Source organism: Ricinus communis, chromosome 9, assembly GCF_019578655.1.
Source record: "Ricinus communis isolate WT05 ecotype wild-type chromosome 9, ASM1957865v1, whole genome shotgun sequence".
NCBI lineage: Eukaryota > Viridiplantae > Streptophyta > Magnoliopsida > Malpighiales > Euphorbiaceae > Ricinus > Ricinus communis.
Window position 1 is genome coordinate 7,474,979 of NC_063264.1, and position 27,102 is coordinate 7,502,080.

At 33.8% G+C, this 27,102-nt stretch overlaps 4 protein-coding genes across 6 annotated transcripts; 2 read left to right on the plus strand and 2 right to left on the minus strand.

Annotated features, from left to right (window-relative positions):
- The first annotated feature begins 772 nt into the window (after positions 1-772).
- On the plus strand, positions 773-2,884 carry LOC8266251 (mitogen-activated protein kinase kinase kinase 18). The gene has a single exon (XM_048378868.1). It carries the CDS (start codon positions 1,408-1,410, stop codon positions 2,848-2,850), a length of 1,443 nt encoding a protein of 480 aa, XP_048234825.1. The 5' UTR covers positions 773-1,407; the 3' UTR covers positions 2,851-2,884.
- A 2,718-nt stretch (positions 2,885-5,602) lies between these two features.
- Positions 5,603-8,295, minus strand: LOC8266249. Its single transcript, XM_015725810.3, has 2 exons — positions 6,734-8,295; positions 5,603-5,983 (listed from the first exon to the last, which is right to left on the minus strand). The coding sequence occupies exons 1-2, from the start codon at positions 7,014-7,016 to the stop codon at positions 5,823-5,825; spliced, it is 444 nt and encodes a 147-aa protein (XP_015581296.1). The 5' UTR covers positions 7,017-8,295; the 3' UTR covers positions 5,603-5,822.
- A 1,056-nt stretch (positions 8,296-9,351) lies between these two features.
- On the plus strand, positions 9,352-16,461 carry LOC8266248 (imidazole glycerol phosphate synthase hisHF, chloroplastic). Its single transcript, XM_015725805.3, has 19 exons — positions 9,352-9,627; positions 9,727-9,809; positions 9,901-9,995; positions 10,210-10,313; positions 10,764-10,933; positions 11,043-11,157; positions 11,565-11,620; positions 11,717-11,755; positions 11,952-12,050; positions 13,019-13,081; positions 13,171-13,233; positions 13,341-13,423; positions 13,579-13,687; positions 13,795-13,848; positions 14,484-14,571; positions 14,941-14,978; positions 15,184-15,289; positions 15,692-15,858; positions 16,181-16,461. Exons 1-19 carry the CDS (start codon positions 9,441-9,443, stop codon positions 16,238-16,240), a joined length of 1,779 nt encoding a protein of 592 aa, XP_015581291.1. The 5' UTR covers positions 9,352-9,440; the 3' UTR covers positions 16,241-16,461.
- Positions 16,462-18,521: 2,060 nt separating this feature from the next.
- On the minus strand, positions 18,522-25,996 carry LOC8266247 (dihydrolipoyllysine-residue succinyltransferase component of 2-oxoglutarate dehydrogenase complex 2, mitochondrial). 3 transcript variants are annotated; one of them, XR_007217338.1, is made up of 16 exons: positions 25,744-25,996; positions 25,568-25,645; positions 25,390-25,464; positions 25,111-25,171; positions 24,977-25,004; positions 24,008-24,069; positions 22,959-23,033; positions 22,797-22,852; positions 22,656-22,700; positions 22,266-22,535; positions 22,049-22,143; positions 21,291-21,381; positions 21,087-21,197; positions 19,709-19,903; positions 19,062-19,431; positions 18,522-18,747 (listed from the first exon to the last, which is right to left on the minus strand). XR_007217338.1 is itself a non-coding variant. In XM_002529874.3 (15 exons), the coding sequence occupies exons 2-15, from the start codon at positions 25,619-25,621 to the stop codon at positions 19,240-19,242; spliced, it is 1,410 nt and encodes a 469-aa protein (XP_002529920.1). In that variant the 5' UTR covers positions 25,622-25,645; positions 25,744-25,996; the 3' UTR covers positions 18,907-19,239. The 3 variants fall into 3 exon arrangements, 1 of the variants encoding a protein (XP_002529920.1); XR_007217339.1 differs by having other exon boundaries at positions 18,522-18,863; XM_002529874.3 differs by lacking the exon at positions 18,522-18,747 and having other exon boundaries at positions 18,907-19,431.
- Positions 25,997-27,102: the final 1,106 nt, after the last annotated feature.

Sequence of the window (27,102 nt, forward strand, 5' to 3'; positions counted from 1 at the left end):
TATAACTTTTTTCTTTTTGGGGGGGCTTTGATAATGATTCCCAAAATCCAAAATCAACGCCTGCAATTGGTCGGCAATTACTATATTTTGTAGTGTAGATGGAATTATAAGTTGGTAGCTAGCTAGCCTCCAATTTCTCATCAGAAAGTTGGTGCCACCCTTACCTCAAATGTCGCATTTAGGTCCCGGCAACAGCTTTGCTCCACTGCCCAAATATTGACGGCACTCGTTTTAGATGGGTTTTAAGTTATTGTTTACGCACCATTAATCACATGCACAAGCAATCCAAATATCATTTCTCAAATTTATCATAAGTCTTGTGAAAAGGACGGCATGATCTAATATTATTATGACGCATGGATATTTGTGATCTGATACGATGTCCTATCATAAAATAAAACAAAATAAAATTCGAATTTATTGTATTTAATTTCATTTTCCAACTTTATATTTTTTTCTTTGAAAGCGAATCTCTCGATTCTATATCACTTTAGGCATTTCTTTGTAAGCTTATCTTTTATCTTTTTTTATATTAAAATATAATAAATCGATACTTAAAATTCAGTTCGAATTATAAAAATATTTCTTTTAAGAGTAGAGAGTTTTAAAATTAAATTTTTATTTTTATATTAAATGAGTTTTTAATTTTTATGATTCCAATTTAATAATAACAATTTTTAAATTTTCATAAAAAAGATTATCAATTAGTTTTTAATTTTTACGACTCCGGTTTAATAATGAAAAATCTCAAATTCTAATGAAGAAGATTATCAACCGGTTATTCTGTGTTTAAATTAATTTGACATGATGATTATTAGATATGCAATGAAAGAATAAATAAGAGCTGGGGAAAAAAGTTAAATTGGAAACGCGGTTCACACAATTAGGATTTTGCCGCCGCAAAGTCCACTCCCCTAAATTGGGATTAAATAATAATAATAATAGTAAAATCAATTCAAACCCCACTAATCACGCTTCGTTGCCACATGTGCACATGTCTTCATGTGGTTTGGCTTTATCCGAATACCAAATACCTCCCTTTGCCTAATTAACCAACCACCGTCCGTCCATAAGCGGCTACCGATCTTTCACCAAAAAAGAAAAAAAAAAAACCACTCCTCTCTCCTTCTGCCACGTGGTTCACCTTCTCCACAGTGTGAACAAGAGAAATGAAAACAAAAAGAAAAGGTATATAGATTTGAGCAACAAGAATAGAATATTATACTTTAAAATGGAAGAATTAAAAGATTGTACTATAAACAATACGGTCCATAAATACCAAACCACAAGTCAAAAATATACTCGTATATATATATATATATAGCTAAAACCTCTAACTATATTAACTAAACCCAAGAGCTCTTTTCTTGCTTTTGCTGTCTATCTATTTCCATCTCTTTCTCTCCCATGGAATGGACTAGAGGGCCTGTTATTGGCCGTGGCTCCACCGCCACAGTCTCCTTAGCCACCTCTGTTTTTTCCGGTGAGCTTTTCGCCCTGAAGTCTACTGAGCTATCTAAGTCTATGTTCCTCCAGAAAGAGCAGTCTTTTCTATCTAAGATTAACTCCCCTCATATTGTCAAGTACATAGGCTATGATATTACTAATGAAAATACTCAGTCTCTGTATAACATTTGCTTGGAGTATGTTCCTGGAGGCACTCTTCATGATGTGATTTTGAGACATGGTGGTCAGTTAGATGAGCCCATGATCGGATCATACACGAGAAACATCTTGCAGGGTTTAGATTACTTGCATAGAAATATTGGATTGGTGCATTGTGACATCAAGAGCAAGAATGTTTTGATAAGTAAAGATGGAGCGAAGATTGCTGATTTTGGCTGTGCTAAATTTGTTGAGCAAGTAGCTAGAAATGGAGGCGGTGACGCGTCTGCCTTTTCGGGTACACCGGCGTTCATGTCACCGGAGGTGGCAAGAGGAGAAGAACAAGGATTCCCTGCTGATATATGGGCTGTAGGTTGCACAGTTATAGAAATGGCAACTGGAAGTATTCCATGGGCAGAGATCATGAAAAATGATGATCCCTTATCAGTTCTTTACAGGATTGGATTTTCTAGTGAGGCTCCTGAGTTTCCTAGTTGGTTATCAGAAAAGGGCAAGGATTTCTTGAGCAAATGTTTAAGAAGAGATTCAAAAGAGAGATGGACTGCCAAAGAATTACTTGACCATCCATTTCTTGGTGAACTAGAGTTGGAATTGAAGGATGTCGATTATCAGAGTTCTCCAAGTTGCGTCCTGGATCAAGATTTCTGGAATTCAATGGATGCATTTGAAAGTCCTCAGGATTTGACACCTGAACGTTTTTCGAGTTTGAATAATTCTCCGGCTGAGAGGATCAATAGATTGATAGGAAGTAATTCTCTATTAGTTGCTGATGTACCCAACTGGAGTTTGGAAGAGGATTGGATCACTGTTAGAAGTAATGAATTTGAGGAGAATGATGTGATCTTGGTGAATACAGCTTCAGTTCCAAATGAATTTTTGATCTCAGATTCAATTCTTTACGAGCAACAGCCTGAAAGCTCAATTTTTATTGAAGATTTGTTATTGGAATTCTTTCTTGAAAATGAAAATATTAGTAGTGATAATGATGTTAGTACTAGTGAAGGATATAATCCTGTATCAGAAGAAAATCTCAATTTTGAGACAGATAATGAAAAATCTTGTCTTATTTTAATCTTGTTTTGTTTCTCTGTGTTTCTCTTGTTATCCTGGCAAATATTTTCCATTACTTGGCAAGCTAACTGCCACATTGATTTTCTAGTTAAGCAGATTAGACAGGCATATACCGTTCCTCTGCTTTACATTTATTGTTCTCGATTTTTGTAAGCCTAGTTTTGTTTTGACTACTACAGACCCACCTCGGGACATGAGAGCCCTTAGCCACCAGTCTACATGCGTGGTGATTAAGGGTGAGGTTAGTTGATAAGTGCATTAGCTCACATCTTCTTCATCAATGATCAAATTATAAAAATGGAGTATCAGTTTTATCCTGTTCTTGCTTATGTTTCTTTATCTATTTTTTTTAATTTCAACATGGATGATATATCTAGATCTCCCTCTAGATAAATTTAATACAGCTCAAAAATTGACTTCTAATAATATTTTAACAAAAAAAAAAAAAAAAAAGAAGAAGAAGAGAAGAAGTCTATCTATATGGGTCAATCTTGCATTTAATACAGTTTAAAAATTGACTTCTAATAATACTGTTTGTTTGTTTGTTTGTTTGTTAAAGAAAGAAGTCTCTCTGTATATGGATGAATCTTGCATTTGGCACAACTGGCCAATAGTGTGAAAAGAGAAGACCACCTTATCTTATTAGGTCGAGTGAAGATGTTTACAAAGTCAATGTCGGCTTCACTTGCCTGCCCTTTAGAAGGGTCATCTGGAACAAAGTCATGTAACATGCTCCACGGTCCAACCTAGGTTGGCCTTTATGGGACTTGGTCGGTTCCACAGGTCTGGAGCCACCACCCAGTGTGGACCTTGATGCAGTCTGTCTGATAAATGCAAGTTTGAATCGGCTCCACCATACTAGTGGGGTTCGTTAACTTTCTCTTTGCCAGTGAAGGTGTAGGAGTTTGGGTTCCCACTTAAAAAATTATATGAGAGTTATTAGTTGCCTAGTCTTCTCAAAGCCACATTGGTCCATTATTTGGGATCATATAGGACCAATCACTTGTTAAAGAAAGATTCTCCAAAATCATGCAATTTCTCAGTACATATATATATATACCATGAGCTTAAATTTCGTAATTGAGACATGCTTTCTCATTTGCTTTTCTTTCCAAGAAATCATAATCTTTTGAGGGTACATACTAAACACTATTTCTTTTACCTTTCAATTTTAAAATTTGAAATTTGGTACCTTAGATGCCGATCTCCTTTCTTTTTTCTTTTGCCATGAGTTGCATCAATTATTTATGTTATGATAAAGTAGGGTTTTGACTTTATTTAAAGTCTAAGATATTAATTAACAAAAGTCCATTACTAATTAAAATGATAAACCATCCAATGTGAAAAGTAGAGACTTAGATTAGGCAAGTGGAAAAGTCAGCTGCCTTTTATTTAGGCAAGTGGGACAGACAACATGAGTGAATTATTATTATTATTATTATTATTATATGCCTACAAGTAGACTTTCATGATCAGAAAGGTTGCTCTTGTTGACTGTATGTGCAAAGAATACAATTATGGAATGGTGCTTGCAAATGGATTAATCTATTTTTTGAAAAATTAAACAATTGTCACTTAGTTGACCATTTTTCTTCTTAATTATTATTACTATTATAATTATAATATGTGCCTAACTTGGTCAAGTGCCTATGCATGTTGATGATGCTAGCTTCGTTTTTCAATCATTTATACCATTATCTTATTTTTCTCACTCGTACAAGTTTGTTCGAAAATATAAAAAGTTTCCCAACTAAAAGAATTTGAGAAAAGTACCAAAAAATATATATGCATATGGTTTGACTTTTTCCAAAATTAAGCTCTTTTATTTAACAAATCATTGTTTAGTTTGTTAGTAAAATTTAGGATATTATTATTAACATTATTAATTTTTACCGATATAGTCAGCCAATGTGATTCATTATTTTTTATTTTGCATATTTTTTTATGAGATAAGTACATCAAAATACTTTGTAGTTTTATCATTTTATAATTTTCAGTATGTAGTTATTTTCATATAAAAAGAGATATATAGTTGCGAATTGTGATAAAAAAAGATATTTTACCGTTAAAAATTATAGATTTACAAGGATTTAGCCATCTTCGCTCTGATCATCCATCATTATTATATTTCTCATATTTGATAATATGGTTTTAGAGTTTAACAATTGAAAATGTCATTGTTTAATCGTTAAATTAATATTATCAGATTAATAATTTTTTAAATTATGTTTTAACGATCAAATATTGTAATTATAAATTATAAAATTTCAAATTTGTGTCATCAAATACTAACATAATAATATTAGCCGACCGATATAAAGATGACTGAATTATTATAAATCGAAAACTTTTTAGGATTGTCACGATTTATAATCACATAGTACTTTTATATGTTTATTCCTATAAATATCACCAATATAAACTAACAATGATTATATAAATATACTAAATTTTGCTAACGAACTAATTTACAGTTACTTAAAATTTAAAAAATCGTCAATCTGCAATTATACTTTTTATAAAAAAAATTGAATGGTATGCAACTGATGTCCATGTTCCATTTCTTCATTTTCCATGAACGGTAGTTTGATTCTATAATTTAGTGGGCGTACGGACTGTTTTATTTTCAAGAATTGCTGCTCTCTCATCCAAACTTCTATGCATAGGATTCCTATTTTAAGTGGAGCTTTGAAAGGTCAAGGCTATCAACTTAATGATATGAATCTATGACCATGACTCGGCCATTTTAACTATTGGAGTGCGTTCTTAGCACTAAAAATTACACAAAAGAGCACCACAGTTATGGAATAGTAGTTTCTGCTCTTATTAAACTACTAAACTCGCATGCTGTTTTTTCAATTATGGGTGAATAAAGTGGAGGCTCGAACCTGAACGTTCATCGGAACTTTATAAGCGTTAATTAATTTGATAAATATAAATATTAATAGAAATTATCTCCACAATTAGTGTATTGAATTTCAAGTCATAAAATAGATCAGTAAAGAATACGATTGAGAAATAAAGACTGGAGACTCCACTTTTTTGGCTGGTTTTAACCTTTTTAAGCAACATCGAATGTAGCCCTTCCCTCCCTTGTCTTTCTTTTGGAAACAGTTTCTGGGTCTTTAGCTTTTGTTTTTTTCAGTGTCTTCCGCTCTCCTGCTTTTCTTGCCTTCGCAATCCTTTCTTGATCTTTTCACCTCTTCCAGCTCCTTCCTTACCAGATAAAGCTCTTTGATATAATAGTGAAGCCTGTCTGTCATCATTGCAAGGAACAGAGAAAACCCTGCAAATACTCACCATTGTATCTTATATTGCAACTTCTTAACTATTGGAAATAGAAATAGGGTACATGAATCTTGCGGTGCTATTCAAGCAATTTGCATTATGGAGGGTTCATAACAATCATTTGTAAATTACTATTACGCCTTTCGGCAGGATATTAGGCCTGACTCGCCCTTTATGGACTAACCTTGCGGAAAATCCCTTCAGATTTCAGGACATTAGTTAGACTTATCGTGCTAGATTTTATGACTGTACTAAAAATCATGCAAAATGTAAATAGAGCTTCCTCATCAGGAAATGCTTATAAGAAGAATTCCACCTGCTGAGTAATTAATAGAAAACCCCTTAATCTGAGATGACTTCTTATACCTTTCAAGAAAAATATATGTAACAACATTTGACAGAAAAGGGCATAATATTAACAACTCTTTTAGCATATTGAGCAATAAAAAGGCTTAGCCTGCTAATGACATGACATCTATGTGCACGGGTGCGCCAATACAAAATTCTCCATTCGATTGTTGGTGTACTTGGGTGCACAAGTGCTTGCTTAATAGGCTTCCAAATGTTTATTATTCTTAATTTGTTCTTGGTGCACACAGCTCTCCAATTCTTGATGATATGATTTGATATTTCGTCAGGATCACAAACTCCTTGTCAGACTTGAAAAATGTAAGTCCTAAAATTCTAAAACTAAAAGATATAGATATTTAATTGACATATGTAGTACTATAGGGCACTTATTAATTACCCATTAGAGATGCCTCCAAAAGTCTTTGAGCCATAAGAACCTCATCAGTAGAATTCATAACACCAGATTCCATAGAACGTCTCCGAATTTCCATTACACTGTACAAGACAGCACTAAACACCACAAGCAAGGTTGCTGCCACAGTTTTTGCCACCAAAGGCCCTCTTCCTCGCTTCAACTGATCTATCCCTACAATCAACAGCTTTCTTAGAGGGCTTCTGAATAAGAGGGTTAAAATTACACCCATTTCAGCAAATACAAGCGAAAACAAAGTACTAATCATGCCTACAGATTTCTAGTTAAAAGAAATTGCAGGGATGTTAAGGGGTTGAAACTGGTGTGATTGAAGAATGTGCCTAGAAAATAAGATGGTTTGTGTGTTGTGTTATGTGCGGTTTTCAAGACTTCAGAATGTAGTGAAAGAATAGAATATCTTTGTTGTGGGAAATCAACTGGTATAAGTTAAAGAGATGCAAAGGGAGGCTTTCTGTGCATTTGGTAAGGGTGAATCTCATAAAGCTGATCATTACTTTGTGCAGTAAGGTGCCAATGTCATCAGGTTCATCCATTGGTTTTATGAGATTAGCAGAAACACATTAAAAAAACAAGGGAAAGTCGACAAATGGAAAATCTTGTTGTAAATCTAAGACCCATTAAGTTTTGTAGGAACATTGAGTTTTTTTTTTTATTTAATTATGTCACAGATATTCTACATTAACACTTAAAGATTGAACAAATTATGGAACAAAATAGTCACACTTAAGGATTTGGACTTTTGTTTTTCCTTCCAAAACAAGACTCCTAAACAGCTATCCATCAGCAGCAGATAGGTATTTATCACAAACTATGGTACAGATTGCCAATAGATTATGATCTAAAGATGGCTAAGAGATAATTAACATAATTAAGTAAAGATTGGGTCTAACTCACAATAGCCACATCCGAGAAAATTAAACTGGAGACCATTCTCAACTAGCTTAACCATCAAGTTAAAGTATATAGGCACCCAGTCAAATCTCATTTGTCAAGTAATGCTAACTTAACTCTTAAAACACTGCCTAATCCCTTACTTAAATATCTAATTTAGGTATCGGAGTAGTTATCTAGGTACCCTTATTTTAGATACATAGCATATCTCCAAGTACACTCCCCACAGGCGGCGCCATCTCCTTGGCTTGGCATCTCTCCCTCCAAATCTGTTCGAATCAGCTCTGCCACCATAAGAATCTTGATACTGCTTCTGGCTAGTTCCTCGGTTTTTCATTATGAACTCACGCATTCCATCCTCTATACGAATGCGAATCTGTGTTGTGGTCATCAGAGATGAGATCGTCTTAGGAGTTTTGGACAGCAGCTGCTTCCTCAAATCTTCACTGGCAGTTCCAGTTAGCATTGCCGTGTAGACAATCTCCATATTCAGGTCATCAATCTGCTGACGGAGAGCTGTTTAACTGTCCTGTTTTAGAGATCCTAGATCGGCAAGAATGTATCGATGATGTTTCTTTAATGAACTAATTAAGTGATAATGAAAAAATAATAGTGGATTTGACGGTTAAAAACAGTGGAGCTGATTCACAAGTGTGAGCTTTCTGTTACTTCTGTCAAAACTGAAATTGAACTTTTTATGAACATGTCTAGATTTTAGACCAAAACAAAATTTTATAATGTATTTAATATTTTTACAAATAGATAACTATAATTCTGTTATTTCAGTTAAACAAAATCTTTTTATCTTAGAATCAAAGAAACCAAAGTAATTTCAGTTCTTAAAAAGAATAAACCAAAAATCAAAAGATATAAACAGAACCGAGTGTCAATTTGTTTTTTTTTTTCTTGCTTTCTCTTTTGATTGATCTGAAATTTTGTTCACCCTTACTTCTTCATATTCCAGCACAGTATGTTGTGTGGATGATGAGGGAGGTGGTCACGGCGGAGGGGATGGCGTCTCCGGTGGTTGTATTTTATTTGGAATAATTTGTCTATTTTTTAGAGAAAGAAAAAAATGTATGGATCCTACAATTGACCCAAGTGGTAATAATTAAGATTTAATCTATTCATTTGAAAAATATTTAGGATGGATTCAAAATTAATATCTGAATTGTCATTCTCTTGAAGATATTTCAAACACATCCTAAAATAGAAATTTTTAAATAAATTATATTCTATATACAAAATTATAATTTTTTTTATTAAAATTAACAGGCCGTGATTCACTTATTTGGAATGTTGCATTTATATTGCTAAAATTAGAAGAATTTTATTATTTTTTTACAAGAAAGGTATTTTAAGAGAAATAATAATAAAAAGTAGTGATATTAACTAAAATTATATTTTTTATTTTTAAAATCAATTATATCTTTTAATCTGATTCTGGAGTAAATTAAAAATAAATTATTATTTTCAGATAAAAATAATAATAAAATTTTAATCACAATAAGTTAATAATAATTATATAATAATCAATATAAATATAACACTGCTAAAATATGTGTAAAATAAATAAATAAAATAAAAGAGAAAATTGAGCAATTCATATCTGAAATTTCGTAGAATCCACAAAAAGTAACTGTTTAAAACTGTTATTGTTTTCAAGAGAAAAGCGAACGAAACGACGGCGTTGCATGTGCGTGAGTGTGTTTTTGTAGTGTCTGTAACTCTCTAGTCCGCCACTACCAGTGGGAAGTCGAAGGTTCTGAAAGAGCTGCAAATGCAAATGGAGGCGGCGCCATTTTCTTCGTCTTATTCATCAAAACTTACAAATCTACCCTCTTCCTCCTCCTCCTCATCACCATCATATTCTCTCATTTCACTTCCTAATAATCTCTACAAAAATCGATCAAAGTTCAAACCTCCACGAAACCTCTCAGTTCGCGCCTCTTCTACTTCTGATTCTGGTCTCTCTCTCTCTCTCTCTCTCTCTAATTACACTATTCAACATAACGATTATAATACTTTCTTCTTCTTTTGTTAACAAAAAGTTTTAATCTTTGCAGTAGTGACTTTGCTTGATTATGGAGCTGGAAATGTGCGTAGCGTTAGAAATGCAATTCGGTATCTCGGCTTCCAAATCAAAGACGTACACTCTCTTTTGTTATTATTTATTTTATTTAAAATTCTAAATTGAGTTTTTGAAAATTAAAGGCATTGATCGAGTTTGTGGGTTGCAGGTGCAAAGTCCAGCAGATATCTTAAATGCAAAACGTCTTATCTTTCCTGGTGTCGGGGCTTTTGCTCCCGCTATTGATTTTCTTAACAACACTGGGTACGTTATTATTTGCATTTCTTCTTAATGATTTCTAGACGTACACTAGAGGGCCGTGTTTGTGTTTAGCTACATATTACATTAAACAGAATATTGATTATCATACAAAATCATATTTTGGCTTCAACAAATGTTCAGCTTGTTTTGGAGTTTCGTGGTTATACAAGTTATACGAAATACATTGAAATTGTGTTTTTGCTTTGATTATGTGCAGAATGGCTGAAGCATTGTCTACTTATATTGAGAAGGACCGTCCTTTTTTAGGGATTTGTCTTGGACTTCAGCTTCTTTTTGAGTCCAGTGACGAGAATGGTCCTGGTAGGTGTTTGTTCTTTCATTTTGACCTCTATTACAAGTTTGGATAATTTTTAAGGTATGCTAATATGGCATGGTGGTGGTACTTCGATAATTTTATATTCTTTTCTTGTGTAGATAACCCAATTGTCAAATTATAGAATTTTAATTTATATTCTTTTCTTGTGTAGATAACCCAATTGTCAAATTATAGAATTTTAAAGCTTAGGTTGAGAACTTTTCTTTACTGTTTTTTTTTTTTCTCTTTTCCACAATGGCATCATCATAATTATCGCCCAAATTACAAGTTCTGTTAAACATACATATGCACTGAGTAGTTCAGTAGAGCTTCTTTTTATTTTTTTATTTTTTGCTCTGACACATGGCATTTGGATTAGATTTATTCCTTTCTCTACTTTTTTCTTTTTCTTTTTGGGTTTGTCATCTGAATTTGCAGTTGTACATTTGTCTCAGTGAAGGGTCTTGGCTTGATTCCTGGTGTGGTGGGGCGTTTTGACTCATCAAATGGTTTCAGAGTACCGCATATTGGCTGGAATGCTTTGCAAATTGCTAATGACTCTGAAATTTTGGATGATATTGGAAACCACCATGTCTATTTTGTCCACTCTTATCGGGCTATGCCGGTATGTTTTCTCTGTCTTCATCTTTTCAATATTGTAAACAGGTATATTGCATATGCACACCCATTTGCATCTGATATGCTGACCTAAAGCTTTCTACACTCCTTTGCAGTCTCATGAAAATAAAGATTGGATTTCCTCTACCTGCAATTATGGTGACAACTTCATTGCATCGGTTAGAAGAGGAAATGTCCATGCTGTTCAATTCCATCCAGAGAAGAGTGGAGGCTAGTAATCCCTTTTTTGAATTTGTTCTTCTGTCTTTCACGTTTTTTTAAATAATGTTGAATTATTTGCTCTGTACCACTGATAATTAAGAATGATGCATATGTGCACCATCTTATTCTTCGGGGAGACTAAATATGTAGGTGCAATTTCTTTTTTCTATTGAAAGTTTACTGCCAATACCTTCTTCTGTTGTAATGTTTGAACTCTTGATGCTGTGAAACAAATGCTGGTAGTGAAAATTTCTCAAGTTTTGCTCCTCTCTCACCTCTCTCTTTCTTTCTTCTCTTGCTTCCTCCGGGGATTAAGTGGACAGTTATCCATGTGCAACTGTGATTGCATTGCAGCAATTTTTTTTTCTAAATTGGTTTCTCTACTGACATCATAAGTTCCAAAATGGCCAGTGCAGATGTTGGTCTTACTGTACTGAGAAGATTTTTGCTCCCAATGTCATCTTTAACAAAGGTAGAGGGGTTGTGTCATTGAAATCTCTGCATCTTCGCTGTCTCTTAACTTCTTTCTTAGGCCGTCTAATGAAATTAAAACTTCTTTTGAAGACAGAAGCCTACTGAAGGGAAGGCATCAAAACTTGCAAAGAGGGTAATATTTGTGAAACCTAATAGTTCATTATTTGTTTAAAGTCTGTCTCATCTTCTCAAACCCATTTTTTCTTGACCACTTATTATAGGTGGACCCAGACAGCTGTTGTATTTTCTGTTATAACATTCTTTTTGGTCTCATTGAATTGAATATACTTGTTTAAAGGTTCTAGCTTAGCAATACTGCATTTTTCCAGGTAATTGCTTGTCTTGATGTGAGGACAAATGATAAAGGAGATCTTGTTGTAACCAAAGGAGACCAGTATGATGTAAGAGAACATACAAAAGAAAATGAGGTACAGTAAAAAAACTTTACCTGTTTAAGCTGTTATGGGTTCCAAGTTCTTACAGTTTGATCTGTGGCAAACAATCATACTCAGTAAAAGAAATGTAATAGAGATGATAAATCACGCAAAGATTATCGAGTCTTGATAATTGCAAAAGTCAACAAATTTATTATTGTATTTGCAATCCCTTACATTCCTTCCACTCCCTCCCCCCAGCAATTATTAAATTAATATTAAAAGAAGCAAAAGTTGGCGTGGGGGTTGGATATGTCTATTCATGAGTGCTTTTGTTACATGCTCATGTTGTCTTGTTGATGACCTTCTTAAATTCTCAATTATTTCTGCGTAAATTTCCTTCTCAAACATGTAATGCAACGTGATTTAGTTAAGGTTGTATTGTCTGGTTTTGGCAGAATATTGTTTTGTTACTTGAAAATTGTCAAGGAACCATTACACCCAAAAACTTAAGATGTTAGGTAAGGCTCCAAGAATAGTTTTATATCTCAACACATCCCAGCACGCGAATGTCATTGGGCTTGAAGCGTGAATAAACATAGGCCCACTTTACCTTGTACATAAATGTTTAATTCATAATGTGGGAGTAGCCAAGGATCAAACTCTGACCTTTCAATCATAGATGCTCCGGCACCATGTTAAAGAATCATTTCACCCAACAGCTTAAGTTGTTAGGTGAGACTCCAAGAATAGTTTTATATCTGTAACAAAAATGAAAGAACTGACTGTTGAATTGTTTTATTCATTGTGATGTCAGATCTACATTTCTTGTGGCAGCATTTTTTTACATTGACAGGTTAAAGTTTTTGTTTGAGATTAAAAAGTTGAATTCAGTTATTCTATTGTTTTATCCGAAAGATGTTGCACCTATTTTATCTGAATCTTTTCCTAAAAAGTAACAACTAATGCCGGGATTTTTGTATTTACATCTAGCATTGACTTTACTTGATGTAAACTTGCAGGTCAGAAACCTTGGCAAGCCAGTGGAGCTTGCGGGGCAATATTACAAAGATGGGGCTGATGAGGTGTGCTTTGTGTTTTCTGTCTTATTTGGATAATCATCTGCCCATAGAGCAACAAATTTAAATTTTAACATCTTAACACTGAATTACAGGTTAGTTTTCTGAATATTACTGCTTTCCGAGACTTCCCTTTAGGCGATTTGCCAATGCTACAGGTTGGTTTATAGCAATTGCAATTATATGCCAAATTACAATTAGAAATTTCATCCTGTTAACTTTATGAGATGTCTCCTTTTCTAATCCTTTTTCTTACACTATGAAGGTTTTGAGGTGCACTTCAGAAAATGTATTTGTACCATTGACTGTTGGAGGTGGAATTAGGGATTTTACGGATGCAAATGGCAGGTACCGTTGTTATGTGTTAGATCAATGTTTGCTCCTTTCATAATTCAACCAGTTTTGCAAGTGATCTTTCTGGAAATTCCCCTATTAGGTGCTTTTTGATCCATATTTTGGTTTCTCTAGGGATTACTAATGTATTTTTACCATTTCATGGTCAGGTACTATTCTAGTTTGGAAGTTGCTTCTGAATATTTTAGATCTGGGGCAGATAAAATATCTATTGGAAGTGATGCGGTCTATGCTGCAGAAGAATATATAAGAACTAAGGTATACAGACTATATTAGCTCATTCCTCACTTAATTGCCTAATTAATATCAGTTTACATGGTCTTGCTTGTGCATACTCTTAACCTCTCTTGGACTTCCTCTTGTAGGTAAAGACTGGAAAGAGCAGCATAGAACAAATATCTAGAGTTTATGGAAACCAGGTAACCTCTCCCTGTCAAATTTTATATCTATGCATCCTCATATCTATCCATGTATTTCTTCATTTCCTTTTAAAGATGCTATATGAAGTGATAGGGAAGAAAGTAATGAGATTGCTGCACTGATTTTTGGATATTCTGCTGAATTGACTTTTGTTTCATCACTGTATCTAATGACGGAAAACTTACATTTTAGTTTGGCTTCTCTCTCTTTATTTCTTCCTTGCCTTTATAGGGTGAGCAAATAAATAACTCTATAGGGCAGTGGAGCTGGCATAGGGGTCAAATCCACGTTATGTGAAGTAGAAAATAATTTACAAGAAAGAAAATGAGTAAATCTGTAGTGGTAGACACAAGTGTAAAAGTTTTAATGTATAACCAAACACTCATGGTTTTATCCAACTTTACAGACTAGAATAGAGTTTTTCTTTATTGCTTTTCAAACCATAGAAAGATGGTACCACTAAAAAACTTTCCAGCAAGCATCATAGTGAATTGGTGAGTAATTGGTGTACAGTTTGCATTAGCTTAGCAGGATCACATATTATTAAAAAATGTGCTCAAAGAATTTTGTCACTACTGTTTTAATACATGTCGATTTTTCTCTCTAGCAACTTCTGTTAATACTTGTTTTGCAGGCGGTTGTTGTAAGTATTGATCCTCGCAGAGTTTATCTTAAAAGTCCTAGTGATGTGGAGTTCAAGGCAGTAAGGGTAACTAAACCAGGTATAGGATTTCTTTGTGTCTCTTTCCTGTGCTTCTAGCATCTTCTTTTTTTTTTTTTTTTTCTTTTTGTCTTTTTCATTCTGTTCATGTTATTTCTTACCTTTCTAATATGAAAGAGGCTGGAGGATGCTTGAAACTTATCAAGCATAAGTAATGACAATGCCAATAATAAGAAGATCCCAAGCTCACTTGTTATTTATATGGACTTCTGTAAAGTGAAGTTTATGCTTGTCCTTTTACTGCCAACAAGTTTGATTGGCCATGCGTGTGTGCGTGCGGGTGTTTGTGTGTGTGTGTCTAAGAGAGAGAGAGAGAGAGAGATGCTCCTTAAAATCTTCTTTCCTAATTGGTTTTCAATATTGGTCGCAGGTCCAAATGGTGAAGAATATGCCTGGTATCAGTGTACGGTAAGCCTTGTTTTATTGGTTCTGCATGCAGTTAATCCTGAGCTTTATAATCCTTGTACGGTTTTAGCTAAAGAATACTTCTGCTGAAACTACTACCCGCTACCTTAGCTTTATTAGCAGTTCTGGATTTCCGTGAGGTACTTTGACATTTTGCAAGCTCAGGTCATGATGACAGTTTTTTGTCTGTGTTCTTCTGTTATTGAAGGTTAGTGGTGGACGTGAAGGTCGACCAATTGGAGCTTACGAACTTGCAAAAGCAGTTGAAGAGCTGGGAGCTGGAGAGATTTTGCTGAACTGCATTGATTGTGATGGTTAGAACTCTTTTATATGTTGGTGGTTTCAATCCTGTAACTATCTTTTGAAACATTTGACTTTGAAATTCAACTTAAGAAACTTGATGCAGAAACTTTGGGGTGCAACTTTATGCAACATATTGAAATAATCATTAGCCTGAATGGTCTTTTTTCTTAAAAAAGATGGATGGTTCTTTCCATTGTTTGTTTGACAAGTAATCACTTCTTCTTTTAAATTATGAAATACAAAATTTTTGTGCTGGTTCTTTCAGAAAGTGTCATTAGAAGCAAACATGTTTTAGCATAATGCTTGTTGATATTCATATGAATTAAGCATGTTTTATTGGCAGTATTGGCTTCAATTTATGTGGTTCCTTCTGTTGTTTATTTTTTAATAATTAATACTTTTCGCCTTTTCAGGTCAAGGGAAAGGATTTGATATAGATTTAATACAGTTGATCTCTGATGCTGTGAGCATCCCTGTGATTGCAAGTAGTGGTGCAGGTGCTGCTGAACACTTTACGGAGGTATTCAACAAAACAAATGCATCTGCCGCTCTTGCTGCTGGCATTTTCCACAGGAAGGAGGTATAGCTATGTGATCTATCAAGTGCTTTATTTGTTTCTAATTGTTGCTAGAGATTATTACCATTATTATTTGAATGTTGATCTGTCAATTTATTCAATGAGAAGTCATTTCTAATGATTGTATGAATAAATACAAATATGAATCTGTAAAAATTGTTCTCACTTCAGTGTATGTGATAGTACTGCACATGATCAGCAAGAAAGTTGGTTCATCCTTTTGATTATAACTTGAAATTGCCACTTCAACTTCATAGAAGTTCTTTATTAGTCTATGCAACAATCAAATGGATTTATTTCTTTTCGTCGGTTTTCTGGCTTGTAGGTGCCCATTCAATCGGTAAAGGAGCATTTGTTGAAAGAAGGCATAGAAGTCAGGATCTAAATGGATTTTTGCTGCGGAAATATCAGATATGTTGCCACTGGAGTCATTATTAGGCACTGATATACTTAAATCCTAGCTCTAATCCATCTTTTTAATTAAAATTTTGTTGTGCCATTGAATTATTTACATATTTTTCTGTTTTTTTTTTTCCTTGACGTGCTTTTGTATAATATTCTATCTGTAAAATTGTTATATTGATTAATTTCAGGCATCATCGTATCTCCAGCTTGTAAGTTAGTTGAATATGCTAATATAATTAATATTTTGATTTCTCATACCTGGTGTATGATACTATAAAATTGATTATTATGGATGAAATAATTACAGCAATAAGATGATGGATGTTGAGCCGGAGAAATAGATACTAATTGGGCAAAATATATAACTGGCCCATGTGCTTTTCTTTTTTTTTTTGCAATTGGCCCTGTAAATCCAATTTCAGTTTAATTGGATTTGTCAACTTCACAGGCTTTCTTTAGACTGGCGGTTGTATCATTTTAAACCCTGCTTAGACGGGTGCTAAGTGTGTATGAGTAACTCTCTCAAAAGAGCGTTCCACTGTTAATAGAATGATAATATTTAATTACCAATGATTGAATTCTCTCTTTCATCAAGTATAGAAGGCTGTAAGAGCTGTGCAACACCTTCTCTACTAATAACTGCTCTTACATTCACTAGCATTAAAAACCACAAGATCACTTCTATCAATCATTCTAGTAACACAAGAAGCACCACCACTATCAGTCTAATTCAAAAACTTACAGTACTCCAATAACCATTTTTAATAGCCATTTTGATCCCAGCACTTGCCTCTTTTGCTCAAATGTTTACCTGTTTAGAATCTCCATTAAAATTAGCACAAGTAGAGAATTGATCCTCTATATGACCCCTTTTTCCTCGATTACAATACACTAAATAACATTCTCCTTCAACTTCCATATCGTTCGAAATTTTTGCTTCTTCCTTATCGGTCTTTTCCTCTTCAACACCACCACACTGGACTTCACTTTTTCAAGAATTGCTTAGGAGGATTTAGGCGACAACGACAATGAAGAAGCCACAGGTGATATTGATGTTGATTTATGCAACACAGACGGCGAAGAAGCCACCAATGAAAAAGCCAACGAGAATTTATATGTATTGTTATTGTAGTCGACATGTTGTTTTTAATATATCTGAATTCAAAAGAAGTTGTAAAATTGAAAGCTTTAGAATATGAACAAAAAGTTATCTTTTTATTTTTTTCCGTTTGAGAAAGGTTAAATGATACAAATTGTGAAATCGACAGGCCCAATTGAACTGAAATTGAATTTATGGGCCAATTGCAAAAGAAAAAAAGGTAAGTTCAAGGACCACTTATGTATTTGGTTATTAATTATGCTAAAAAAATCTTATTAATGTAATATGAATTTGGGCCCTTGCCTTTTCACTGAAGTTACTTTTTTAGATTCTACACTGTTGAAGCATATGAATTAGAGAGAAAGGTAAGAGTTCAATGTTAACCTCTGGATCTCTTCCATTGAAAATTTAGCAAACTAGTCCAAGTTCAATGTTGTTTCGATTTTCTGTCTTCACTGCTTTATTTGGATCCTCTTTCCTTCATCCACTTGTATATTATGCATTCCCTTGTTCAGTTTCTGCTCATTTTTCTAGGTAAGTATATTTTCTCATGAAATCAATTCTTTCAAGCAAAGGTGGGTGTTATAATATCCGTTCACATTCGTAAAATCACCATTCAACTACTATTCCTAACTAAATCATTAACAGATTCGTTTGTCAACAATAATTCAATAGGTTCCTTAACAAACCATAAAAATCAAGAAAACCAAAAATCAAAAGTTTAAGGAATTCCCTTTTTGTTGAATGAAATCTATCAAAAGAAAATGGGTTTCGAGCACTCTTTATGACTTTTTTTTTTGCATTTGTTGCAGTTGCCGTTCACTTTCACCACCATCACCGGTGGCTGAATCTGTTTTTGGACGAGCAAAATTACTAATCATGTCACATGATGATAAACCTTCATTTCTTCTTGCTCTTTGTGCTTTTCACAATCAATTTCTTTCTCATATTCTTCTTTACTAAAACATCTGTTTTCTCCTCTCTTTTTTCCCTTAAAAAATCTACATGATCGATTTCTTTTAGAAGTTGTGAGAATCAACTATCAAAGGGAATGGGTATTCTTTTTTTCTAATTTTGTTCTTTTTGTTGGCGAAAGGAGAATGGTGCGTGCTACGAAGGGCAATTTAAAAAAATTTTAAGAACCAACGGCAAAAGAAGAAAGTAGGAACAAACTAATGAATTTGATTGCCAAACATTGAGAGGGACAATCATAGTTATGCCCTAACTAACATTTTGGCCACCAGAAAGTCAGACAATAGGCAAGAAGAAGTTCCAAAGTTACTGCCACAGAAGTAAGAACGGCCAATGCTCAACTAGAAATAGATGAGGTCATTTTAGGATATCAACCGATCAGATTTTGTGAGAATGCCATAAGGATCTGCAAGTACCTGAGCGATCACAATTCACAAAACTAACATCAGTGGCTGTAGCTCCAATAGATTTCAACCATTGTAAAGTGCAAAACCAATCTTAACATCCTAGTTTAACTTATGAAGTTCAAGACCTGCATTACCAAATTAATACCCAGTCAACAAAAATATAGAACATAAAATTAAAAGCTGTATATATTATTTCATAATGGTTAGGGAATCACTACGTGCCCATGACCATAATATAAGATTTCTTACATAGGGAAGGGGTAAAAATAAATGAAGCACAGGCAAACAGAACATTTTGTGCAGTGTAAAATAAGAGTATGTACCATCTCTCATTTTCAGTTAAGTTGTGCAAGCCGCAACTGAACTCGTTATAGCGGTGAATCAAGAACATAAAAACCTACAAAACTTTGATATCAAAGTATTATTGCTATCCAAGAAAGTATAGCAATCCTAGGTGTAGCAGAAATTTGACCAAATGACAACCCGACTACAGCTTGATCTTCAAATGTCAAGCAGCAGCCTGCGTGGATCCTCCACCACATCTTTGATACGACGCAAAAAGAAAACGGCCTCTCTTCCATCGATCAGCCTATGATCATATGTCAGAGCAATATACATCATTGGCCTTGGGACGACATTGCCTCCAACAACCATTGGACGGGACACTATTGAGTGCATGCCCAAAATAGCCGACTGCAAAAAAAAAAAAGAAATAATGACTTTGATCTGTTCACCAAAAGATCTAATATATGAATCTTAAACAGAACAATAAATTAGCCAAGCAGCTTGTTTAAGAATAGGACTAAGTACACATAATCTGCTGGATAAATGCGATTTACGAAAATAGAACTTGACTATATCTTTAGGGCAATTGTGATTAGTGGCATTAAGCTTTAACAGGAAAAGAAAGTATGGATGTCCTCAATTTTAGGTAACATCTAAAATTATTATCCCAGACACAATAACAAACCTGAGGAGGGTTAATGATAGGTGTACTCAAGAGGCTTCCATAAACTCCTCCATTAGATATTGTAAATGAACCTCCAGCCATCTCATCAATTGATATAGTCCCATCATTAGCCTTCTTTGCAAGGGTGTTGATCTCCTTCTCAATCTCAGCAAAATTCATTTTATCAGCATTGCGAATAACAGGAACGACAAGGCCCTGTATCAGTGAAGGATGAAAATAAGTGATCAAAGGGACAGGAATCCATACATACAAGTAGTTTAATCCTTTATAATTAAATACAAAATGAATGCAATACTCAAGCCAGCTACATCTCCTTTCAGTGTTACTCTTGCAAAATCTAGGACAGACAACATCAGATATCTAAAAAGAGAGGTAAGAGCAGTTTTTTCTTTTTCCCCCTTTTCTTCAAGGGAGGTGAGGGGAGGATCACAGGAGGCAGGCTGTGGTGAATCTCATTACAAAAATAATCAAAATAAAAATGCAGAGACCATAAGAATTATAGATGCACAGCTACATATTAAGTTGAAATATATAAGTAAAACAAAGTCCTAGAGCAGTCCACAGTGATGAGGACTGTAAAAGGGTCAGGCTGATCTCAGGCCTGCCCGCATTTTTGGCTTGTTCCCTTGTAAAAACAATTTTCTTTTGAAGAAAGAGTCAATTCCATGAAAGTACTTTTATTTTTTTGAATTAAATCACAAAAGAAACAGAAAAAAAGGAAATGGCATTTAAATCATTATGTTATGCGAACAAAGAAGTGAAACTTCTTTGACTTAAATTGAAGCCTTCTAGACAGTGTTTTGTAGTAGAAGAATATACTTGTAGGTAATATGAAATAGATTAAAGAAATCATTACCTCATCATAATAATCAAAGAAGTATGTAATGTGCTGACAAGTTAATAGACAAATATAATACTAAATAAAATATAGGCATTTTTAAGCAGTCTAGCCAGGGAAACCATTGCATTGCATTCAGAACAGGTCAGACCATGAGGAAACAGTCAAGACAACGAATTAGGCACTAGGAACCTGATGGTTTGTGCTCAGATTTAAGACAGCCCAGAATAAGTACCTTTATTCTGTCAAAACAATTCCATTAGGAAGAGAAATGATGTGTTTCTATTGCATAAAATGACTTTCAAATGATATAAAGCTACAATGAATATACATAACATCATATCAAATTTTACTCATGCATTGGAGATAATTTACATTTAAAGGTGTTTTACAAGTATGGCCTATGAAAGAAATCAACACACATTCCGAATTAGCTGCAAATGCCTTGAAATGTAGAAGCAATTCAGAAAGAGCCCAATGGCAAATATGCAAATATTTGAGTAAATAAGCAGCTACTCAACTAAAGAGATGAGGGCAAACCTTTGGAGTGCCAACAGCAATACTGATGTCTATATAATCTCTATAAATGATATCATCCCCATCTATAACTGCATTTATAATAGGTTGATTCTGGAGTCCACTTACGGCAGCCTGAATTATTTTACAAATAGGAGCAAACTACACATGTCAGTGGCAAATTTAATTTGCAAAACGTTATTCTACATTCATAAAGGCATTGCATACCTTTATAAATCCTGACATAAGGCCCAACTTAACTCCATGTTTTTCAACAAAAGCATCCTTATACTCAGATCGGAGCTTCATCAAGTTAGTCCTGCCAAAGAGCAAATCAATAGTCAGATGACACTAGAGAAGCCATCATGCCAAGTGAATTAATGCAATTTAAGATGATGTAATCCGGTTCAATGCAATGATACAACTGTTTTAATCCAAGAAGGAGGAAATATAGGGCTCCCCAAGCATGGATAAGATCAATCAAACCAAACTACAGTAAACCACAGACACAGAGGAAACTGTAAAACCATTTTATGTACGTTTATTATCAAGTTGCACACTTAAACATCGGTTACAAGGTGAGTGCCATGAGATCTGTAACTTCAAGATTATTAAATCAATTTTAGCAAAACTTGACCAGAAATTTTAATGCTTTATGCTGACCAAGGAGCAACAACCCATCAAACAGAAGTGGTTTTTCCTCTAGGCATAACATGAGTTTGACACAATGTCTGGCAATGCTCACAACTTCAGATTCACATAATCCTTAATAAATTTATACCCAGGAACCGCCGGATGGACGCATAGAGACAAAATATTTGTCATCACAGAACAAAGAGGAATTGATGCTAGTATGGCTTTGTTGCTTGTGCAACCAAACCAGCATAATAGCTTATGAGGAAATTCATATAAAAATAAACAAAGAACAAGAAATAGGAGGAAAATGGTACAAGTAACCAGCCACATTAAAGTTTAATTGAACTCACATATCAACTTCATTGAATGTTGTTAGCATAGCAAAAGTGTTCTGGGAGTCCTTCAATCGGGTTGCTACTCTTTTTCGGAGCCTTGTCATTGGAACCTGTAGTAATGAGGTATTCAGGCCACGCGCCAATGTTGTTCACAAGACTTAATTTTCTTGCTACAATCAATGAAGAGATAAAGAACATTCTAATTTTTAATAACAAACCATAAAAGACTTACTCTTCTTTCCCTTTCCTTAGGAGGGAGCTGGGGTTCTGTTGCTGAGCGTTTAGGAGGTGGTGGTGCTGGTGTTTTAGGCTTCTCAGTTACAGGAGCAGTATCAACTTTAGGCTTTTGCTTCTCTTCAGTCTTTTCTGGAGCAGATGCCTTAGGAGAGACTTTCTCTGGGACTTTTTCAGAGGGAGCAACATGAGCTACACCTTCGCCAGACTTTGAAATAATAGCAACTTTGGTACCAGGTTCCACAGTCTCCCCTTCCTTGGCCACAAACTGCCAACAGTGTTACAGAACACTGAATCAGCATTACAGTCTATATAAATCAATCCCCAGCATGCACACCACCTACCTGACAACATTTATCAGCAATCAGAGTACAAGCAGAAATTTTACCTCTTTAATTACACCTGCTTCAGGACTGGCCACATCAATTGTCACCTGAGCAGAAAGAATTTGAACATTATAAGATACATTCAATAATGCAACTGATATCACTTAACTGGGGGAAAAGAAGAAATGGTAGAGAAAAAGTACCTTATCTGTCTCAATTTGAGCAATTGGCTCATCAACTTCTACTCTATCACCAGGATCTGCTCTCAAGATATCATATTCAAAGACAGACAAAAAGTTAAGATAAAAACAATAATATACTTGCAAGCGGAAACCAAAAGAAATATAAATAATCAGAAAGCATACTCTTAAGGAATTTTGCCAAAGTTCCATCTGTTATGGATTCACCCATAAAAGGGACAACAGCATCAACCAAATCCCCTGCATCAGATAAACAATATGAATAGATGATCAAAATTTTCAGATAAATTATAACTGTAATAAAATTGACACTGGGTCCTCCAAAGTCAATAATCTTCGAACAAGTAGATGTGACAGTCTCAAAAACCAGACTATTCCTCCAAAAAACCCAAAAATAAAGTCAACAGCAACCTCTAAGGCTATCAATAAAGTGACAGTATAATGTGAACCATAAATTCCAATCAAATCCAGGATGTCACAGAAATGCAGTTTAAATAAATGTATTATTACCAATGAAGTGTACAATTCACAAAATTACAAATGAAACCAAAAGCATTAAACATTCATCCACTTGATTTATGTTTAATACAAAGAATTTTAGTAAATACATACTTCCTAAGAGCTTCATAAAGAATCGCTTATGTTATGCTTGTCAAAAAAGTAGTGTGCTACTTTGAAGCAACACAGAGAAAGTGCTATAATAGTAATATCCTAGATTTCAAAAGGTCAATAAATAAATTTCAAATAAAAAAGATAAATTTATGAATCACAAAAAAAAAAAAAAAAGTAATGAATTTTCTAATATCCATTATTTTTGGATACTATGGAACAATATAAGCTACAATGAAAAGGCCAGTGCTAGAATCATTTGATCCAAACATACTACAATAAACCCCTTCCATCTTCCCTAAAAGAGACCTAAAAAGAATGCCTATGTTGGGATTAAATGGACCTAGCTCATCAAGGAACTCTTCCTAAGCTACAAAACTAATATCATATGTAGAGAAGTTATGAATATACATTCAGTGCAAAAGAAGTTAACAACCAGAACAACAGCAACTGCATGCCAGCATCCATAACAAACCCACCCCCCTGTTACAATCCAATCATCCACCCCTCCAAAACATAGATAAATAAGAAGCTTCTAAGACACATAGATTTGTGCATGAATGCATAAATAAACAAATAACAAATTCACTAAAACTAGTCAATACCACTATCCGAAGAAAATGGCCTAATCCACACTTGCTTGGTAGCCATCATGCTGGAAGCATCCCTGCATAAGAACAAAGCTAGGTGAACAAAATTGCTCAACGAAGTTATAAACAGAAATTACTCCATTGACATTAAACTATTTCACTTTTCTGATCCATTGTCTTTCAACATAGCTAAATTTAGATAGAAATTTCCTATTTAAAAGTTTGGAGATATAGATAGATATTACAAAACTGAATAAGTTGAGCAGGCTAATCAGCCGATGCAGTCCATCTAGCTCAGTTGAATAAATGATATCATTTCACTGAAGGCAGGTTTATAGCAAGGAGCCTGTTTCTCTTTACAGAGATTGTTCTAGTCCAAATTCTAAATATCTCAAAAATGCTTAGAAAAAGCTCTCTTTTAGATCCATTCTCCAGAAGGGCCGAATTTAAACAACCTCTGTGGAAAATTCATCATAACCTCAGTGACCTGCTTTGATAGAAAGCACTAGCTTAGCCTAGTTTTCTTCTCATTCGTTATTGTATGAGCATAGGACAAGGCTGGTCGATATATTGCATCGCTTTTGCTTTAACAACACATGTAATAGGCAAACTTGGGTAGCTAAACCTGGACCTATTCTCACAGGTGTAGTATGTCGTATTGCCATTGCTTCTTTCTTTTAATTGATAAATTGGGGAAAAGAGTGTACTACGAAAATAGAACAAAAGCGCCTAAATATCAACTTTGAATAACTGTGAGCATTCTAGCTCTGATATCAAGCACACTATAAGTACAAGATATTGGAAAAAAAAAAAAGATTAATTCAATCTCTGTGAGAACATTAGGAAATGAATTGCGTTAAACCTAGTTTACTTGCATTGAAGCCCTCCTAATCTACTAAATTACCAATCTTAAATCATGATTCTGAAAGCTCTATACACAAAAGGAATCTACCACAATGGTAGAAATATTATGATGTCACTAACCTTATGGACCTTGAACTAACCGAGCAACCTGAAAAAAGATTTGTTCAGGATCACAATTCATTTTGGTGACAAAAACAACCAATATCCATACAAAAAGAAAAGGCAGCAAAAAAGAGAAGGTATCTATAAATCACCTGATGAAATGAAGGTGCTGAAGTTTCCAGCACTCCCTAAACCTCTTAAATTAAGTAAAATCTGTTCACAAAGTTACAAGATTTAAAAGATTGCACATACTCGATCAATTAACTTTTAGAAGTAAAAATTAGAGGATAACAAGCCAAAATATATGACGACAAAATATCCTTAAGAAAAAAAAAAAAAGACAAAACTACTCCGTGATTGCTCAAGACGCCGCTTACTTAATTTTTTATATAAACAAAATTACAAATACATAAATAAATAAAAAGTTATACCTCCTTCTCAGGAAGAGAAGAAACTCTAGGTGCAGAAGCAGCAGGTTTAGTAGTCTGCAGGGACCGCCTCAAAACCTAAGAAAAAAAAAAAGAATACACAAATTTGTAGTTAACAAACAAGCTATATCTTACATAACCAAAAGAATATTTTAAAAAAAATAATAATAAAATAAATAACCGAAGAAGAGGAAGCTCCAGTAGTAACTCGTCTCCTTAAAACTCCTAACATCATCGCCTCGATAATCAAACACAAGAGCTTTTAAAAAAAAATCACAGGACAAATGATAAGCGATCGATCAATCTGAAACAGGAAAAATAGAAATGATTTAGAAATGCAGAGATATATGCTCAGACCTAATCGGAGCCCAACGGGGAATGTTTGACCAGTGCGAATCTATAAGAGAAAATGATTAACAAAAACAAGCAGAAGTAGGGTTTCCCCTCTGAAACAATAGAGAGAGAGGCCTAGAAGGTGTTTGATTGTTTGAGCACGTTGAGCGATCTGACTCTAGCAAAAGATTTTCACGTTTGGTTACGTGGCGAAATGCGATTGGGAGTTTTTTCTTTTGTTTTGTGTTAAATGAAAACAATTAAGAAATTTGTACTAATTTATTCCTTTAGCTTATACAAAGTTATATTCAGTTTTCCTTTCCATTCAGTCAGAAAAATGAAAAGATGAGACGTTTTAATGGAGAGCTCGAAACGCATTTGTATGTCGTCGTTTTTCCATCTTTCTTTTAATTTTAGGGCTTTCTTTTTTAATTACACTTGTAAGTTGAGGTTAACAATTGGTCTTTTCTTTTGGTTACAATTTTAAAATAATTTTATATAAATTTGGTATATGTCTCAGTTGTATTACATGTTTATTAGTATTAAATAATAGCGTATGTATTAATTATTCAATATTAAAATATAAAATAGTTATACATATGTGTCACTTCCAATTAGTTATAGTGTATACACCAAATCTAAATAAAAATATCTTTATAAATTATGCCATTTGCTAGTCGGACTCGGCATGTACAAATTTAAAAATTAAAGGGGCTTATATGATAATATTTTATAATATGTATATTTATATTGGGTAATTTTTAATTATGATTAGTTAAAATGATGTATCATTCAATATCTATATGACATTAACAATAAGTTGTTCTACATTATATAATTATAATAAAAAATTTATAATTTTACACGATAAATTTAAATTTTTAATTAAAAAATATAAATATTCATATTATCTACAGATATAGAATTGAGATTCTAGGTATATTGAGTTTCAAATATCATAGATTCAGCTATTCTGGTTTATTCAAATATTTTATTTTCTCAGTGATAGCTTTTGTAACAATTTTAAATTAAATCTATAAATTATTTAAAGATTATGATTAAATTCTGAAAAGAAATTCACTATAATTACTTAACCCCAATCACACACTTTCTGGCCAACAATTATTACCACCATTATTGGAACTCTGAAATATAATTCTAAAATAGTCTTATTTATTATCTTAACATGTCAATTAGTGATATTATTATTAATAATTAAATAATAATAAACTAAATTCCTAAAGAGGTGACGATTTTGAATTTATGTGATTATTATTATGATCAAATAATGATGTGCAATGAGGAGGGCCCGCCATCTCAACTGGCAGCCCTGTCGTCGTCAATAGGAGAAAATTCTTTGCATCCGTTTGTTGACCAAATGCT